The sequence below is a fragment of the Vidua macroura genome, chromosome 17 (genome assembly GCF_024509145.1).
Source record: "Vidua macroura isolate BioBank_ID:100142 chromosome 17, ASM2450914v1, whole genome shotgun sequence".
Lineage (NCBI taxonomy): Eukaryota > Metazoa > Chordata > Aves > Passeriformes > Viduidae > Vidua > Vidua macroura.
The window spans coordinates 10,469,994-10,488,150 of record NC_071587.1 but is presented as its reverse complement, the minus strand read 5'-3'; the positions used below and the strand labels follow the sequence as shown (position 1 = coordinate 10,488,150).

At 42.5% G+C, this 18,157-nt stretch overlaps 1 protein-coding gene across 3 annotated transcripts in view; it reads left to right on the top strand.

Annotated features, from left to right (window-relative positions):
* Window positions 1–954: 954 nt before the first annotated feature.
* Window positions 955–18,157, top strand: part of OSBPL2 (oxysterol binding protein like 2) — a 33,883-nt gene continuing 16,680 nt past the window's right edge. Inside the window, exons 1-4 of one of the 3 annotated variants that reach the window (XM_053993334.1) lie at window positions 1,237–1,308; window positions 1,897–1,995; window positions 2,084–2,172; window positions 12,171–12,329. In XM_053993334.1, coding sequence (XP_053849309.1) covers window positions 12,293–12,329 — 37 coding nt within the window. In that variant the 5' untranslated portion in view covers window positions 1,237–1,308; window positions 1,897–1,995; window positions 2,084–2,172; window positions 12,171–12,292. Of the gene's footprint in view, window positions 1,016–1,236; window positions 1,309–1,777; window positions 1,996–2,083; window positions 2,173–12,170; window positions 12,330–18,157 lie in introns of those variants that run through there. The other 2 variants (XM_053993335.1, XM_053993336.1) reach the window with 2 other exon arrangements.

Below are 18,157 nucleotides of genomic sequence, written 5' to 3'. Positions count from 1 at the left end.
CAGAAATAAAATTAGCTCTTTTTCTCTCTTAAACTCACCAAGCTTCTGTGTACTCATTTCATGTCCAACAACAACAATTCCCTTGTTAAAGAACATTTGCATCGACCTCTGATGAGCGAGCTGCAGAATTAATCTGCTCATCCCTCTATTCGCTTTGCACTGAGGGCTGAATCAACGGTAAGAGAAGATAATTTTGAGGATAAGTATTTGTGTCTCACCTCCCTCCTTCACTCCCTACCATTTCATACTCATACATGGCTCCGTGGACCATTTCTCTGGGGTTTTGGGGTGTCCACTGAGCTGCTCTGAGTGACAGGGCATGGAAGATGAAGGAATTAACAACCGCAGGGGACGCTGGCCTGCAAGTTATATAACCCCACAAACCTGCTTGATTTTATATTAGCCCTCATTCAGTTACAGCATCCACAAGTAAATTTGCGGCTAAAGACCCCTATCCTGATAAACCATCAGGAGACTAATAAAACACGAGGATTTAATATTCCACCTGTGTTTGAGAATACCATATTCTCCTAGCAGGTTACAGCGAGCCAGGCTTGCACTGTGAAGTCACTGGCTAGCTTAAATGTCCCACAAATCCCACAAATGAGAGCAGCCACAAGGCGGTCGTTCTCGCCGGGGGAACCCAAAATCCTCCGGGAAATCGCTCGGCGAGGCGTTCCCGGCCCCGGGGGCTGCCGGTACTGCTCATCTACATAACCACGCCCTCATCTACATAACCTCACCCTCATCTGCATAGCCACGCCCTCATCTGCATATCCCCCGCGCCATTGGCCAGCGGTCTCCCCAGCGGTGGCGCGGCCCGGGGCGGTCAGGCTCGGCGCCTCATTAGCATTCTCCCCGCCTCCCAGCGGGCGAACGGGGACCTGATTCGTCGTCTTGGCAACGGCGGGGCGCGGCCGCGCACTGCGATTGGCGGAGGTGCCTGTCAATCCACCGCGGCCAGGGCCGCACTTCCGCCTCGGTGTCCGCGGTGCCGTCGCTGGAGCCGGTGCAGGTAACGCCGCGGGCCGGGCCCGGGGCCGCCGCGCTCCGCGCCCCGCTCCGCTAGCCCGGGGCCTCCGCTCCCCTCGCCGGCCCCAGCGCCCCCACAGCCCCGTTCGGGCCCGGCTCGGGGGTCCCGTCCTCAGCGGGCCGCGGGCCGCGCTGTCAGCGCGGCGGGGGCGGGCGGTGGAGCGGCTGCCCCAACGCTTCTCTCCCGTCCCGGCGGCCGGGGGGGGCCTTGACCCGCCCGGGTGTCTCGGGGCGCTGCGGGCCGCAGGCCCGTGCTGCAGCGTGGGCAGCCTTGGGGTGAGGTGCAGGGACGTGCCCGGTGCTGCGATTCTGCCCGGTGCTGAGCCGTGCCCGGTGCTGCGATTCTGCCCGGTGCTGTGATTCTGCCCGGTGCTGTGATTCCCCCGGTGCTGTGATTCCCCCGGTGCTGAGCCGTGCCCGGTGCTGTGATTCTGCCCGGTGCTGTGATTCTGCCCGATGCTGTGATTCCCCCGGTGCTGTGATTCCCCCGGTGCCGAGCCGTGCCCGGTGCTGTGATTCCCCCGGTGCTGTGATTCCCCCGGTGCTGTGATTCCCCCGGTGCCGAGCCGTGCCCGGTGCTGTGATTCCCCCGGTGCTGTGATTCCCCCGGTGCTGTGATTCCCCCGGTGCCGAGCCGTGCCCGGTGCTGTGATTCCCCCGGTGCTGTGATTCCCCCGGTGCTGTGATTCCCCCGCCGGCCGAGCCGTGCCCCGTCCCGCCCGGTGCATTGGGCTCTCCGGGGCCGGTCAGGAGCGGGGGCTGGAGGACGCGGCTGTGCCGAGGCTGCGGGCTCAGTGCGGCTCCGGCAGCCCCAGCGCTGGGCTTTCTCTAATTTTTACCATATTTTTCCGATTGCTTTTGCAGCTGGGTAGTTCAGCAAAGGAGTCTACGACGCCCGGCTCCCCAGAGGAACGCGCTGGGCTCAGTTTCAGCGCAGTGCAGGAGCCTCAAGGGGCCTTTTAGGTCACAGCTGAAGCAGTTGGGTTTTATTTGGGGCTGGCTTTTTTTTAAATTTTGTTTTTCAGTTACCTACTCGATGTTTCTCTTGCAGAGAAGGAGAGAAGCAAGATGGGAAAAATAGCAGGAAAAAAGGCTTTTTTTTAAATAACATGCCACCAGAAGTTCTGCATGGTAATAAAGGTATAAGATGCCATTTATTTAATTTGATTATTGATCATGTTTGTGCTCTCTGTATGTTTGGATTCAGGACTCCTTTTGGAAGCAGTTTGTTAGTGTGCAGCACTTGCAGGCCAGAATTTCAAATGCAGTTTCAAAATCACCTCCTGGCTTTTATGTGTGCAATAACCTTGTGTTTCCTCTCAGAAGAATCTGCCAAAGCGTGTTGAGTGCAAGCAGATACTTCTTCCGTTTTCTGTGAATTTTCTCAGCTAAATTACACAGCCTTCCTTTGAGATTCCAGGAAAGTAAAAAGGAAACATGGTGGATCTGCAGTGTTGATTTGCACCACTCTTCCCATAGTGTTTCCTTTTCTAAAGCTTTGCGTGCAAGGGAAAATAAATTTGGTCATTCCAACTTAACCTTCTGAAGTTCTAGAAATCCACATTCATGTTGCCTTCTGGGGGCAACCACATGTGTTATCACCTTAACAAACTTTACACCAGCATGCCCAGGGACTTCTAAAAGCTCAGGGCAATTTCTGGAAGCCGTGACTTGGGTCACTTCCAAACATGAGGCGCTGTGCCGTGGGATGGGACTAGGAGAACTGGCTCAACTAGCATGGAAGCAAGAAATTCCGAGCACTGATTTTCCCCCTGAATAACCCCTTGGGTTTTCAGTTACAGTAAACACAGCTTTTTCTTAAAATAGTTGTGGAGCCATACACATGTTTGACCACATGACAGAAAGCTGAGGGCAGTCTGGGAGAGGATCAGGAGTGATTCTTATTGTTGCTTTCCTGAGCCAACAGCACCTCATGATGAACTTGTAATTTCAGGAAGTCCTCAAAAGGAAATGCTGAGATGTCTGCTGTCCAGGAAAAAATACGGCATTTTTCCTCCAGAACTGGCTCTTCAGCCGTGCCAAAATAATCTTAGAAACAGAAGGCAAAAGTTTGGGATAGAAAATGGTGATTAGACAACAGACCCTGTGCCTGCAGGCAGTTAAGGACGAGATGGGCTAAAGGTTTCAGTTGAAATATTGAAAGGCGGTGTGGTTGTTTAGTTATTTGTTTGCTGACATCTTTTGGTAACTGACCACAGAAGATCGTTTCCACTCTTGGATGGTTGCTTTAAGTCACTTTCAGTACCATTACTGCTTTCCATGATATGTACTTGCTGGCAGGTCTTATGACTGAAGCTGGTATTTCTTTTAGTCTTTCTTCTTGTGAATTCTACTGTGTGAACTTCACATATGCTGACCTAGAACAAAGGTGGAAAGCTTTGCTTTCTGTTATCTTAGTGTTGGCTGGAAAACGTCCCAATCAGCCTTTTTTTGCTTTGATAAGGCTATATTTTTAAATCACTGTTTGTAGTGCCAGTCAGATGATATTTTTTTTGCTGTTGTTTGAAAGCAAGATTAGCCTGCAAATACGCTGAATTTTTAAGCAGATGATTTATTAGCTTTGATATTTGAAGTAGCTTGTCCTTGAACAAATGCAATGTTACATCATGCTGTTCATATCTAGGCCTTCTGTTTATAAGGTGCCATTTTTCTAGTCCTTCACTCAGCATCAGTTTTGTCACCTGCCTCATGGAGATATAAGAAATGTCTGTATTTGACACTGGTATGATGTTGTAAAATGCTTAATGTTTACTCTCTTCTTTGTGACGTAACTAAAATGTTTGGTTCTTAAAATTCTTGGAAGAAATGCACAAAATGAGGTGTGCAAAGAATATGTGTTAAATATGGAGTGCTCAAGAACTTGAATGTTGTTGCTGAGCTTGCAAATATGTAGCTGATCACATGGGTATCTTCTCCAAGCTGAATAAATTGGAAAGTGAGAGCAAGGAATAAATTGGTCACCCTGTGTCTGCCACTTTGGAGATAGGGGACTTTGATGTATTTCCTGTTGCAGAAAATTAGAGGTTATGCTTTATGGCAGATCTTTAATGGGTTTTATTATTTTATGGAATAGACCACCAGAGAACTTTAAATTCAAGAATTCATTATCTCAATCCTTGCATCTTAATAATTACTGTGCAGACAAATGTATGATGATGTAATTATTTACTTTGTATCCTTAAAGACTTGTAAAAGCAAGTTGCAGGAGAGAGCAACAAGCAATTAAATTGTGTCAAATGTGGCTTACCATAACTTTCAGTTATACTCTTTAAAAATGTATTGTTGATTCAGTGCACAAAGATAATGTCTTAATTTTCAGGATCAATAAGTTCCAAGAATAGACTAAGCTTATTTAAACTTGATTTTTTTTTTCTGTCCTTAAATACAGTTACAATTGGAAATTCATTTGCTGGTCTAGACAGATCATTTAGATTACTTCAGTATATTTTATTATGCACATAATTTAATGAGACAGGTTTGTAGTAGATTGCAGCAGCTCTTCATTCAGAAAATGCAGAGGCTGCACAGTGTTGTCTTCCTGGGCTTGTTTATCCATCTGGTGGGAGGGAGGGGTCACAAAAGGTGAATTGTCCCTGCAGCTGCAGAAACAGAGCTGGACTTTTTCTTGGCCCTCTTGGTTTTGTAGTCCCAAAGTTGAGCTGTCTCTGCTCTGTTGTTCACATAATGGCTGTACTTGGTGTTAGACCAAATTGGTGTGTGCTGTTCCTGCTCCAGTCCAGTTCCTTTGCTGTGCTGGTCAGTTTTGGCTGAGATAAAGGCTCTTGGGATGCTGTGAACCTCTGGGGTATTGCAAAGTTTGCATGCTTAGGGTATTTGTCAAGAAATGTGTTTTCATGACTGGATAAATAACTTCATTATGTTTTTACTAGCATTATTTTTGCACTTCTGAGTAGATTTTTTTTTTTTAGAGCTCCCAGAAGAATCTGTTAGTAGATCTCACTGTGCTTTGATTGTAGTGATAGTTACAGGCAGTGGAGATTGAAGGTGGTAAAGTGTGTGAATTCTGAGGTGTCTGTGGTTCACATCACTCTTGTTCAGCTCACTAACTCACTAACCAGCTCCTCTGCTCCCTACAACGCAGCCAAGTGAGGATGAGAATCCCTTTAGTAGCTCTCAGTGATGAAACTTGTGTGTGTTAAGGCTGCAGAGAAATTCTCTCACCAGCCTGTTCATAAGGGGCCCTTCAGCAGCCTGTGCTGACTGAAAGGAAAACTTTTCCATGCCCCGTGCATGGGTTCTTTCTAGGTTGTGCACTAGAACAATGAAACTGTTGAGTGGTTGTTTAATAGTGGAACAAAACTGTTACCCATCTTCAGAGGTGTAAATAACTTTGTTTACATGCTCTGGTTTGGTTTTAAACCAAGTGCTGTGCACGTTTTGTTACCCAAGTGGGTTCATGTTACTGGGCAGGTAGCTGGGTGGGTTCTTTATTAAAACAGGGCTCTAAATGGAGATATTTGTCTTGTTTTGAAGAGTCAAAATTAATTTTAATTTTTTTTACGTCTTGACAACAGCAAATGGAGTAGCAACCTTATACTGGAATCCAGTAGGTATTTATTATAAATGCTTTACAGGAAATTCCATCATGGCATAAAATCTGACTTCCTAAAGCTTTTGCAAATTTGTGGTATCACCCTAAACCCCCCATCACAAATAGGCTGTTAGCTGTGTGCAGGTGCTCATGCTGTGGACTCTGTGTGTGTGAGGGGTTGGTGGTAGGCATAAAAATATGGTTTCTTCTACTGTAGGGCTTTGCACTGGGTTAGTCACTGTTATCCTCCTGCTTTATTTGCAATATAATTGCTACCATAATAGTCTAAGAGTCTCTGTGAAAATTATTTACAAAATACCTTGTGCAGGGTGAATGTAAACCTGCCTGTCTGGAGAGAATGAGTCCACAGAGACAAAGCTGTCTTTGAGGAGGAAGATCTCTAAACTTACATATATAACTGTTCTTGCTGTTCTAGGGGTTTTCTCCAGTGATACTTTATGCTGTAACTGTCTTCATGTTCATAAGATTCAGTAATCAATTTGCAGGGGTGGTTGCATTATAATGAGAAATAACCAAGCATCCTTAATTTTATCTTAAGAGAAGTGTTCCTAAATGATTAATTATGTATCTACTGACACTTGTGTCCAAAGCCACTGTGCTTGGAGTTATTGATTACTTCCCACCTTCTCTCTTACAAGTAAGATAAAACAGATCCCCAGGAAACAACTAAGAAATAACTAATTTTGCAATACAATATTGAATGTTTTGGGTTTTTTAACAGTGTGGCTAGAAATGAGCTGATTTATCACTCCTGATCAAACCTAGCATTATGCATCATGCATGGAGAGGTGTGCAGAACAGAATTTTGTCATTTTTTACAGTCATGGGCCATGAAATAGTTTTCAAGGGAAGGTTACTGAGTCTGAAAAATGCTTTATCAGATGCTCTCAGGTGGAAAAATGTCTCTGATATTGAGGTAGTGTTAAGGAAGGAGAACATTTACAGAATTCTGTATGAATTTCAGTGAAGTGTTTTGCATCAAAAAATATTATTCTGCTGGAATCAAATTTCTTTGATCTGTTTGTTACATTTGAGGGAGGTTCTGCAAGCCAGTATCCTTGGCTGTGGAACAGAATTTTTGGCTGAAGTGAAAGTGGGGAATAGCCATTGATTCCATAGGTAATTGAGCACTATTCTGGGAGGATATTTTCTGCCCAGATTCATCTTTACAATTTTTTATGTTAAATAAATAATGCTTCTGATAGAAACACTGGGGCTTTGGGCTGGGACAATGATTATTGTGTGGGACAATTACTGTCATTTGTTCTGATGCAGAAACAAGTTTTGTGGCCTTTACTCCTTTGAAAGCCAGACTTGTAGTGTTTCAGTTGTCTCTTAATTCCTGTGAATCACCAAAAATTGGTATTTCTGAGAGAACAGAACATGGTTCTGCCTTCCATAAATGGCTCAGCTCATTTGTTCAAAGCTAACCTTTCACATGTTCAGTTTGTTGTCATCGTTTCAAGTGCTGGCACTGAACTGTCCCCAGGCCATTTAATAACTCCCAGCTACTTAAGAGCCTGTGATAGGGACAGCTGCAATCTCCCAAGGAATGGAAAAGTGACAGTGGGCTGAGTGTTCAGCTGATCCTCTTCATTCAGCCTCTCTGCAGGTTTGAGAAGGAAGTTGCCCTTCTCTTGCTGTGGTTGCAGAGAACTTTATCTTGCCAAGACATCTGGCAGATGGTATTGCATTCAAACTTTGGACTAAGAAACGAATCTCACTTGGTAAAGAAAATCCTCTCCTGGGTTCTGCTGTCTGTGTGGCTGTTCTCTGGCTGATGAGATTTTAAGTGCGTAACAGTTAATCTAAATTGCCAATTACATTTGCTTCTTGGCTAATTTTTGTTGATGTTGTAGATCCAGTGTTGCTGGTAACCTAATTTCACGAGTCAATTAAGATTCATCCTTGCTGAAGCTTTCATTCAGAGATGAAACACTGCAGTTTGATATTTTCAGGAGATGTGTATGAATTAAACACACATGAATATTTATCTGTTAGTTCAAGTTATTTATTTCTGTCCCTTGAAGTACTACAGCTACGTTTTATTTCAGCTGGCAACTCAAGAGATGATGGGGTTGACTCTCATTCCAGCAGTCATGTGTTCTTTTCCCCCCATTTTTTTTTTTTTTTCTGTTATTATGAAGGATGTGCATGTTTGTTCTTCTTTTGGCTCTTTGGGACTCTCTTTCTGGACAGAAGGTACCTCCTGAGCAGAGGATGTCACAGAATCACAGAATGGTTTGGGTTGGAAAGGACCTTAAAGCTCATCTTGTTCCACCCCCTGCCATGGGCAGGGACACCTTCCACCATCCCAGGTTGCTCCAAGCCCCATCCAGCCTGGCCTTGGACACTTCCAGGGGTCCAGGGGCAGCCACAGCTTCTCTGGGCACCTGTGCCAGGGCCTCAGCACCCTCGTAGGGAAGAATTTCATTCTAATATAAAATGTAAACCTTCCCTCTGTCACTTTGAAAATTAACATTCTCCCTTGTCATATCAAATTAATGAAAATGTTTTCATGAGGAAGGTCCCGAGTGACTTTTTTTTCCTTCTTCCTTTTTCTTAATTGCTTGTGATTTTTCTCTTTTTATGTTAAGAAACTTAAATGGTTTTAAAATTTACTGTGGAAATGCACTCCCAACAAAACCTTGTTAGGCATGTGAGAAAGCTGATTAATGTGCTAGTTCATGAATTCTTTGGTGGCACTCTTAATTCCAGGTATTGAACTCCTGACACCCTACCTGCTTGTGCTGGTGAACCTCTGTGGTTATTTTAATGACTGCTTATTGATTATTGATTCTCTGCTTGGTTTTACTTAAATGCTCCTGGATTTCACAAGTAGATTCAATATCTGTGTAATGATAGGACCAAGTGTTTTATATGTCATGTAGACCTAGAACATGTGCTTTCAAAGAAAAAAAAAAAAAAAAGATTTTTAATTTAGAAATTTCAGCTTGAGGTCTGGAGACAAAAGGCACTGCATCTGTCCCCAGGCCAGCTTCAAACCTGAGCTTGCTGAGCCACATTCCAGCCCAGTGAGCCACTCATTGTAAATGCTGTTCTTTCTATAGAAATGTAAATGTTTCTTTAAGGAGGAGTAACTTTTGGTTACAGCTGGGTCTTTGCTGAGGATTAACCTGGAAGAACAAGTTAGGATAGAGGAACTAGTCGAATTAACTTAGGGTAGTTACAGGTTTAAACTCTTCCAGGGGTACAAGGTTTTGGGATTCTTTTACTGGTGTATAAGTTCTTAGGATCCAGGATCATGGTTGAAATAAGTTGGTTGTTTTTGTTACTTTCCTCCTGAGAAATGAAATTTGAGAGGGAACAAGCCTACGAAGTGACAAATTTGAGGGATTACTAATTTACCAAGATAAAGGCAGTGGGTTCCCACACGCTGGTTTTGGAGAACAGCCCTGAAGGTGGAACGTGCATCTCCTCTCACAGAGATGCTCACATGCACTGAATGCCTGCAGCAAATTAGGCAGTTTATAAAGTGATTTGCAAAGTCTTGCGCTTTTGTTGTCTTGGTTTTAAAAATAAGTTCAAGTGGGAGGAAATGGTTTAAAATAGGAATTGTGCAGAGTCTGGGACTGCTGCATTTCTGGAAGAGAATTTGTGTGCCTTCTACTGCTGGGGACTGCGACCTTGTAGGGGACACTCTGACCTGCAGAGAGCTTTGCATGCAGAGTGTGTTATTGGCAGCCACATCAACTGGGACTTGTCACTGCTGAGTGACAGGTTGAGCTCTGTGCCTGACAGACCACTTTGTGTGACATTATTCACAACCACTTTGTTCTTCCTTGGTCGTGGGCCCTGGCTGGGACTGTGGCTGGTGTGAATAGTTTGTTACACGCTCTGCATCAAGGCTGTGGGGGTCCCTGGAGAAGGGAGTTTTCTCCTGAGCTCCTCCTGGGACCTGTCTGGTGTTTAGGAACTGCCCTTTCTGTTTGTTCCCTCTCCTGTGTCTGTAAACCAGCAAACCTCAACTGCTCAAAGTGTTCTCTCAACATGTGAAGTCTGTATGGAAACCTCTTTGTTTCATTCCTGTTGGTTACTGTGTATGGAAGAGAATGTCCAAACAGACTTTGTGTTTCTTCTGCTCTGTAGGACTGAAAGGTGAGACCATGACAGGATGTTTATGCCTTATGAAAGATTTTCCAGGACAGCAGCTGGTCCTGAGCTGACACAGGTCTGTCTGACACAGGAGTGCTGCACCCTTCTTTCAATGGCAATTTTGATAAAAGCTACTATCCACACTTGCTGGTGTGCAGGTGAATTCTTCTGGGAACATCAGGGAATGGAAGAGGAAATACAGATTACAGATGCTCAATATGAAGCTACCAGGATGTTTTTGTCTTCTGGTGCTTCAGCCTAGTTGAAAGTAACTTTTGCTGTTGCTCTTAGTAAGAGAACAGGATTTAATCCCAGCTTTTTGGCTCATGAAAGCTGAATGCTGTTATCACTGTGTGTTCAGCTACATGCAAATTCATGTTAATCTCTGCTGTATAAAAGAACTGAATGTAAAATAAGTGATACAAGTGGGAAGTTATTCCTAGTGTAACTCAGCAAAATATATGGATTTTTTCCTTTTTAAAATGTTCCTAACACCTTAGGACAATTTGTGACTGTAACTATTTAAAGTGATTTCAGTGCATATTTTCTATATAACTTACAGGTACATGATTGAACTTTCAAATAGCAGTGAGCTTCAGGTGTGGTGGGAGGTAGATGTCAGCAGAGCACAACATAACCCTGCTTTTCATTTGTCTCTTATTCTGGTCACTTCATTTATACTTGGTGAGTGTTTTTATAGGAAAGCTTTGTTATCTCTGCAGTGAAACTGCACATTGTGGGATGTAGTTCCACTTCACAAGGCCTTTTGTAATGCAATTATTATTGTGCAGGAGAGGAGCAACTGGCATTCATCTGTATGACCTTATTTATTCTAAGGCTCTTAATGATATTTGTCAGTTTTGTCATAATTTTTATTTCTTAGTGCCTTCTATACAAGACTAAACAGAAAAAGGGAAGATGCAAGAAAACATGGAGAAAATAATGTAGTTGTAGTCCTGATCATGAGAAGGCTGTGTCTTGTACATATTGAAGTTTCCTTCTGGAAATACTGGCAGCTCTTTTGCTAGAAGGATGCAATGCTTGCAGACAATTGAAAGCATAAATGTCTTGCATCTTCAAAGGTACTTGGAGGGTGAGGACAGACTTGTAAATATGATATTGCTGGTGCAGAGATTGATATAGGATCCTACAGTAGCAAGGAGATGGGAGGTTCCTAAAGGAAAAGTGACAAACTGAAATACCTATCCTTGAAAGACATAAACCACTTCAAGGCAAACACTAAATTCATTCACTTGGATGAGTCCCATAATGGGCTGGTTTAGCTCCTCCCTCTGAATGGACAGTTAGAAGAACTGTATGTATGGGAGACATTCAAACAGCTTTTGTTCTGCACAGTGAGGGGAAAAAGACTTGAAACACAGTCTGGTTTCTTGCAGAGAAAAAGAAGGAGTTGGCTTCAAACACGGTAAACTCTTCTCCTAGGAGCAGAGTGCACTTCTGGCTTTGTTCCTCTTAATTGGAATGGAATTGTGCAATTATAATTACTCTGGAGAAACTACTGTCACAAAAGCAGTGGAATCTTCAGGATCAGAAAAAATTGAGACTGACAGATTGAGGTTGTTTTGGAGGAGATATCGATAGCATTGCCATGCTGTCATTTATTGCTGTGTCCTTGGCTCGTTGTTGGAACCTGGTGAACATTTGTAAGAATGAAAATGAAATTTTCTCATTCTTCTCCTTAAACTAAAATTGACTGAGGTAAAAATATTTGCATTACACCATTGTCAACCATCTGGAAAAAAATCTAATTTAGTCCATCCATAAAGTAGAGCTGGAATGCTACATAAAGCTGTAAGTTATTTGCAGAGTGTGTGGTTCTACTGAGGAAAAGTTTGTTGGTTCTTTACATTCCTTCTAGAGGGAAAAATCTCCAATTGTCTCTTCAAGAGTGCATAGCAGTAGCCTGACAAAACTTCTCAAGGGTCACTACATATTGATTGCATGATGCAGAGTCAGACCCAACATTTTCATGCGGTGGTCAGACTTTGAGATACCGAGGTTCTTTCTTGTTCCCAGCTTTCTTGGTTAAGGATGCAGTAAGGCTTATCCTCTTGCTAAGGAGAATTTTTGGTTTGCCAGCTGGCTTTTTCTTCTGTCAGTTCTCTGCTCCTTCTAGCTGTATTTGCCTGAAATTTAACTTGCTGTAAATAAGATACATTTTACAGTAATGTATATGAAGTATTTATTCAGAGAGAAGCGTGACACAGTAAATCAACTGTTCTTGTGGCAGGTAGTAGTTGTCTTCAAAATTACTGTGGTTATCAAAGAAAGCTGTTTACTTATGAATGCAGAAATCCATCTTTTGCCATGGGAAGAAACAGGAAAATTGGTGTTTGTCAAGCGTGAGCGTTTGTACACAGGAGAAATGTGGAAGCTGCTAATTCTGTTTCCCTGTTTTGTCAAATAGATCATCTGAAGCAGCTGGGTATTTGCAAAAGAAGACCCTGACAGCACCCAGATACTTTAAATCAACTTCAAGGATGCATTAGAGCGAGCTGCACTGGCTGCACAGGGATTTCACACTGAAGGATGAACAGTGAAGAAGAGTTTTATGATGCCGTTACGGGTGAGTGATGGGCACAGTGCCAAGGGGATAAAATCCCTATAAATTGCATTGTGTGTGTGGTGGGGGGCTGGTAATATATGGCTGTTAATAATAAATCAAAAGTAAACTTGTGTTGGTAATTCTTGTAGTGCTGTCTTCTGCAAAGTAGAAAAGGAAAATTGTAGCTCATGTTCAGGCTTGGAAATAAGGAGTTTTTTGTTAAAGCTTAATGCCAGTTATTATTTCATTGCTATAACAGTCCTTTAGTGGCCAGGTCTTGCTTTCATTTTCTGTGAAAATGAATTTAATAGCAGCTTGAGAAGTAGACCCTTTGAAAGGTGAAATATTTCTTGTGGGTTATTTTTATTGTATTCATTTTTTTTATTTTAATGGAAAACTTATCCTAAAGAATTGACGTAAAAAATGTTTTTCTAGTCAGAAACAAATTGCTGTAAAAGTATGTTTTCAAGATAGGGAGCCAAAAGTCTTTGCAATCCTATTTTCTCTAAAAAAGCAAACATGAATCACTTCACACTTGAGCAGTGTATCAAATAGTACTTTGCTTTCAACTAATGAGGTTGAATAGTTATTTATAAGGGCTTTAGATGGCTTTAGTCGTGAAATAAAATGCTTGAAGTATTTTAATAAAGTAAAAGGAAATCCTCTTAAAGATTTCAAACAATTTTAAAGATTTCAACTGAAATGTCTCTCAAGAAATCCTGTAGCAGAGGTGAAATGAGAAATACTGAGTGTACAGTAGTTAATGTAAAATCACAGGAATGAAAAGAGAATAATGGTAAGTGTGAAAGCTGCAGGAATGGAAGTAGCATGGTAAACAGAAATGGGTAAGGTAGACTTAGACATGGTTGGTTGGAAATTCATGTGAGGAGCAAACAGAGGGGGCTGGGTGAAGCAGTGTGACTGACAGCAGACTGTACAGGACTTGTCACAACTATGTCACAGAGGAGAGAAGGAAATTTGGTTTGCATTCGTGCCAGCTGGGAGTGATGGGGACTAATACTCCAAATTCATCTATAAAATCAAACCATTGTACCATTAAAAGCTTTCTGTATGTCATTAATAATCTTTCAGTTCCCAGAGCTCAGGGTCACTGCCATAAATGAACTAGATTTTTTTTCCACTGAAAAAGGTGTGAAAAGAAATGTACCTCTAAACATGAGGTCTGTGTTGTACAGCTTTGATGGTGATGCATTCCTTTGTCCCTTGCTGCAGAGCTGCACAGCCCTTGGTGTTTGACTCATCTGCATTTAGACACTCTGATTTTGTCCTCTTTCCCTCTTCCTCCTCTTTTCCCCCCTCCTCAAAAGGTTGATTCCCCCTGCAAGTGCTCCAGGTGGTGGTGACTGAGCTATTGTGCATGAGCTGTTCTTGTACCTGCACTCCTGGCTGGCTCTGCTCAGGACTGGGGGGTTTTGTATCAGATCTGTGAGCACTCCTTCTTCCATCTTCATCTTTTTCTTCCACAGGGGGGAATGTACTGGCAGAAGATAAGTTTTATATATATATATGTATATGCTATATGTGTTTCTCAGAGCCTGGAACTTGGTTTAAGAGGAGTGCTAGGTTTGGAATACTTTGCTTCAGATTTCTCCCTCAGGATTGTCTGTCTTTAAGGACAGGTGCTCAATGCCTTTCTCCAGCTGGGTGCTTTAGGAGATGCTGACAGTTTGATGAGTTATTTGCACAGACCTAGTGAGGTCAGACCTAGTTCTTTGTAGCTGTGTCTTGTCCAGGTCATTCAGAAATGTGACACTAAGAACCACTGTAAATGGGCCTCTCTGCATTTATGTTCCCTGGCTGCTGATGTCTGTGGTAGTTCTCTGCTCCTGTTAACGCTGTGGATCTTTCACGTGGTGCTTTAGTGAATTTTTTAGGTGTTAATGGGTCCTGGTAGTGCCAGTCTGTCTCTTAGTTTTTTAATGGTCTGGATATGGCAGGCGTAGGAGATCAAGTCCACAATCCCAGTCCTTTCTGAGCCAAGGTGAACTTCCAGGTTTCCCAGTGAAAACTTGAGGATCTGAAGTTCCAAATTTTGATTAAAAAAATATTGAATTCCCTTGGCAGGCTCCTCAGTCTGCTCTTTCCAAGGATGCTCTCCTTGTTTTTAGGTCAGATCAGTAGAAGGGCAGAAGCTGCTTTCAGATGTGCTTCATCTGCTCAAAGTCTAGGGTTGGGATGTGGCTGCCAGGAATGAGCACGTTTTCCAGCTGTGTTTTAGTGTTGAGATGAAAACAGTGTGTGCACCATACTTTTCTCTTGCTGCTGCTGCATCCTGGGCCCTGGTTTCCCCAGAAGGAGCTGCAGTGTGTTCGCAATGTTCAGTGATTTTAGGAATTGGGTGCTGGGGTTTGTGTCCTGTAGGGAGTAAACCAGGCTTAGAGCATTTGGACTCTGTGGGAGTTACTCCAGAATTCTGCAGCACACTCAGCAGCAGCCCAGGTAGTTTCCTGCCTTCTTGAAGGTAGTATGGACTCACTCCTTGAGGAAGTCACAGCTTTTCCATAGTTACTAATAAATCACACCCACTTGTAGAATACAAATATCTCCTAAGGAGACCTCTGATTTTTATAGTGCTGGATTTAATTCCTTGCCTGAGAAGTTTCCTGCTTCTGCCACTGTCCCCATCTCATCCAAAAGACATGGTCATGGGGGGGAATTGTGTGCTGTGTGATTGGGAATCATCCTCCTGGCACATGGTTTGTCCCTGACTGGATGATGATGGCACTTGTGGAGGTGCAGCATGGACTGGGTATTGATGAATCAAGGGGATGGATGGAGTTGGTGACAAAGCTTCCATGGGAAGAAGTTTCTTTGCAGTCAGAGGTTATTAGCATTGCTGACACTTGACAGCCTTACCTCCTGAATGAGTACTCCCCTAGGGAATGTTACCTGTGATCTCACTTAATTCCAGACATCCCAGCTGCCAAGAATCTGCTTTTTCTCAAATTTCAGTGTCTGCCTTCTCTGAGGCTGGATCGGGATAAAGGTAGTCAATCCTTAGGTGAATTTCACATTCTTTGAATTTTTCTGTGAGACAAGGAACATACAGCTTTGATCTATGTCACCTTGGGTGTGTTAATGCCCTTGTAGACTTTGTAAAGACTGTGTGCCATCAGGGGCCTCTTTTGAGCTGTATCCTTCATTAGTATTGTCAGGTATCTTTTTGCCAAGTGTTTTGTGGAAGTGTTGCCACAAAGCAGGAAAATGCCTGGCTGTTTACCAGGGTAATTTATTTTTGAGAACACTAATAGTTTAATTTTGCTCTTTTAAATATTAACTTGCACTTCCACGGAAATGTGTTCTGTGCCCATAAGGCTTAGCTGGTTCATGCAGCCAGGTGCATTTGTGAGGGTGTTGTTCTCTGTTGCTTTCATATGGGGAGGAGGAAGGGAGTTTATCTGCCAGACTGATATATTTTCATTCTGTCTGGATCAGACTGAATCAATGGCTGTGTAAGTATTGCAGATGTTGTGAAAGGCCAACCTGCCTCCATCAGCTACAGCTTGTGACTATGGACTTATTTTGGAAAGTGGGGAATGGTTAATTTCTGGCAAAGAAAAACAATACCTCTTGCTTCACTTGCTGTCTGCACTTCCAGCACATTTATCCCTATTCCTTATGCCTTTTTTAGGTCTGAAGGCTCTCAGTACCAAGGTGTTTTGATTCCCTTTCTGCCTTGGCTGACAATTAATGATTACTCAGGGGAGTTGCTGACTGTCCCAAGGGGAGGGCTCGTGTCCCTGTCCATGACTCAAAGCAGGGCCTCTGCTGCCTTGGCTCATGGGCAGCACACTCTGAGTGGACTTGCTTCATTTGCAGGATGTGGAAGAGGAAGGCTAAGAGAACTAAAGTTACTGGCAAGTCACTTTTCTTTAAGCTCTTGAAATAGATTTGTGTTGGCACCCAACTTAAGTATTTTACTTTGGAAGTTTAAGACTTTTTAAAAGCTTTTGTTTCACTCTTAACACATATAAGTGGAACTTCTGATTAAGCTAATTGTTGACATTGTATTTCTGTCTCTGGTCCCCATCCTCCTTTTAAATCTCCATTTTTATCCTCACTCCCAGTGGCTTTTCAGTATGAAAACTGTCCTGTAACTAACTCTAACCTACTTGGTTTCTCAAGTTCAATGCTTTATTGGCAGCTGGTGTAAGGCTCTTTTTGGAACTTAGAAAAACTGCAACAAATCATTTCTGTACGCTGTTTTTCTTCCAGGTCTACTTCCTCTCCATAAAACAGTGTCTGGATAGTTCTTAATAGAGCTATAATACCTAGAACTTCATTGAGAAGCATCTTCCTAAGCTTTCTCAATGGGCTTGTAGAGGATAAGTCATGTGATGCTAAGGTGGAAAGTGCAGTTGAGAGTCTGTGATTATCTGGCTGTGTACCATAGTGGTTTTGGTTTGGTGGGTTTTTTTTTTTTAAAGTAATTAGGTGGAAGTGCAGTCTAATAAAAGCAGACTTACCCTTCTTTGTACTTCCTTTTCTGGAGCAGGGATTTAATTTTTGTTGTTTGTCTGCAAGACACTCATTTGAATTGGCATTTATTTACCAACCAATGACATATTGTTGTCCATAATTAATATATATACTTGAATCTAAATTCCTCTTGTGCTTTACAGGAACAGGACAAGATAATTCTGAATCATAGGAAACAAACACTGATGTGGATAACACAATTACCATTTGATAGGATTTGTAGGGTTTCAGGTACAATGTAAATACTGAAATTACAGTATCACTTTTCAGAACTATTCCCTATAAGCCAGTGGACAATTCCTGTTGTGAAGCTTTACTTTTACATTTAGGTGTGTTATTCTCATTGAAGTGATGCTGTTCCTTGTGTTGTGTGAGCTTCATCGGTTTTTTGGGTGAGGGTATTGTACCAAAAAACTTTTTTTTCCCCAACTTATAGTTCAGCTAATAAGTTATTTTGCTGCTTGTACTGTAACAGGTTCCAAAACAACTAATATATGGTTAGAAATACTGTTGTAAAATCAGAAATATTTTGTTGTGAGTTGATTGAAGGTTTTTTTTTAAGACAGGTGTTTCAGGGTAGTCCTCATTTTAATGACCTGAATCTATATGTGACTGTCATGCTTTCCATGAGTACTAAGAGTGCCAAGGTGTGGTTATTGCTCTGTAATTACATTCTTGTGACATCAAAATGAAGGAGACAGGGCAAGACATGACATCACCCATTACACCTGTTGTTTACCAAATAAGATCATATCACTGGGACTTCCTGGTGCAGTTCTGAATGTTATTGTCATGGTCTTGATCCCTGAAAAAAGTGCAGCTTTTTATTTCTGGAATGTGTGCCTTGCATGAATTGCTCTAATGCAGCAAAAGCAGCCATTGGAGAGGTTAAAATAAAGTTGAAGTACTGCTTTGTAAAAAAGTTAATGTCAGAAGTTCACAGCATTTTAGTCTGTTTAAAATGGAATAATCTTTGTCACAGCTGATTTCTTTACTCCATTAGAGAGTTTACAAGATTTGTTATATTTCAGGATCTTTCTGTACCCACAGCTGACTCTGGGACAGGCCATAGCTGAGTGTGATGGGAGCTCAGTACAAAGACAAGGGGCTGCCCAGGTTGTGACAGCTGGAGTGAAAGGAATGCAAAAATTATGTTATGTATTCCTTAAAACCATGGCAAAAAATTGTATGCCAGCAAATACCCACGTTTAGTGTTGCTTTTTGACTCTTGAAGTGGAAGCTGGAAACAAAAGTCTTTCTTGAGGAAGAATTGACCCCTTTGGCACTCAGAAAGGACTTAACGACCTTAGAATTAATTTCAGCAAAAATGTTCCTTTATTACACTGATC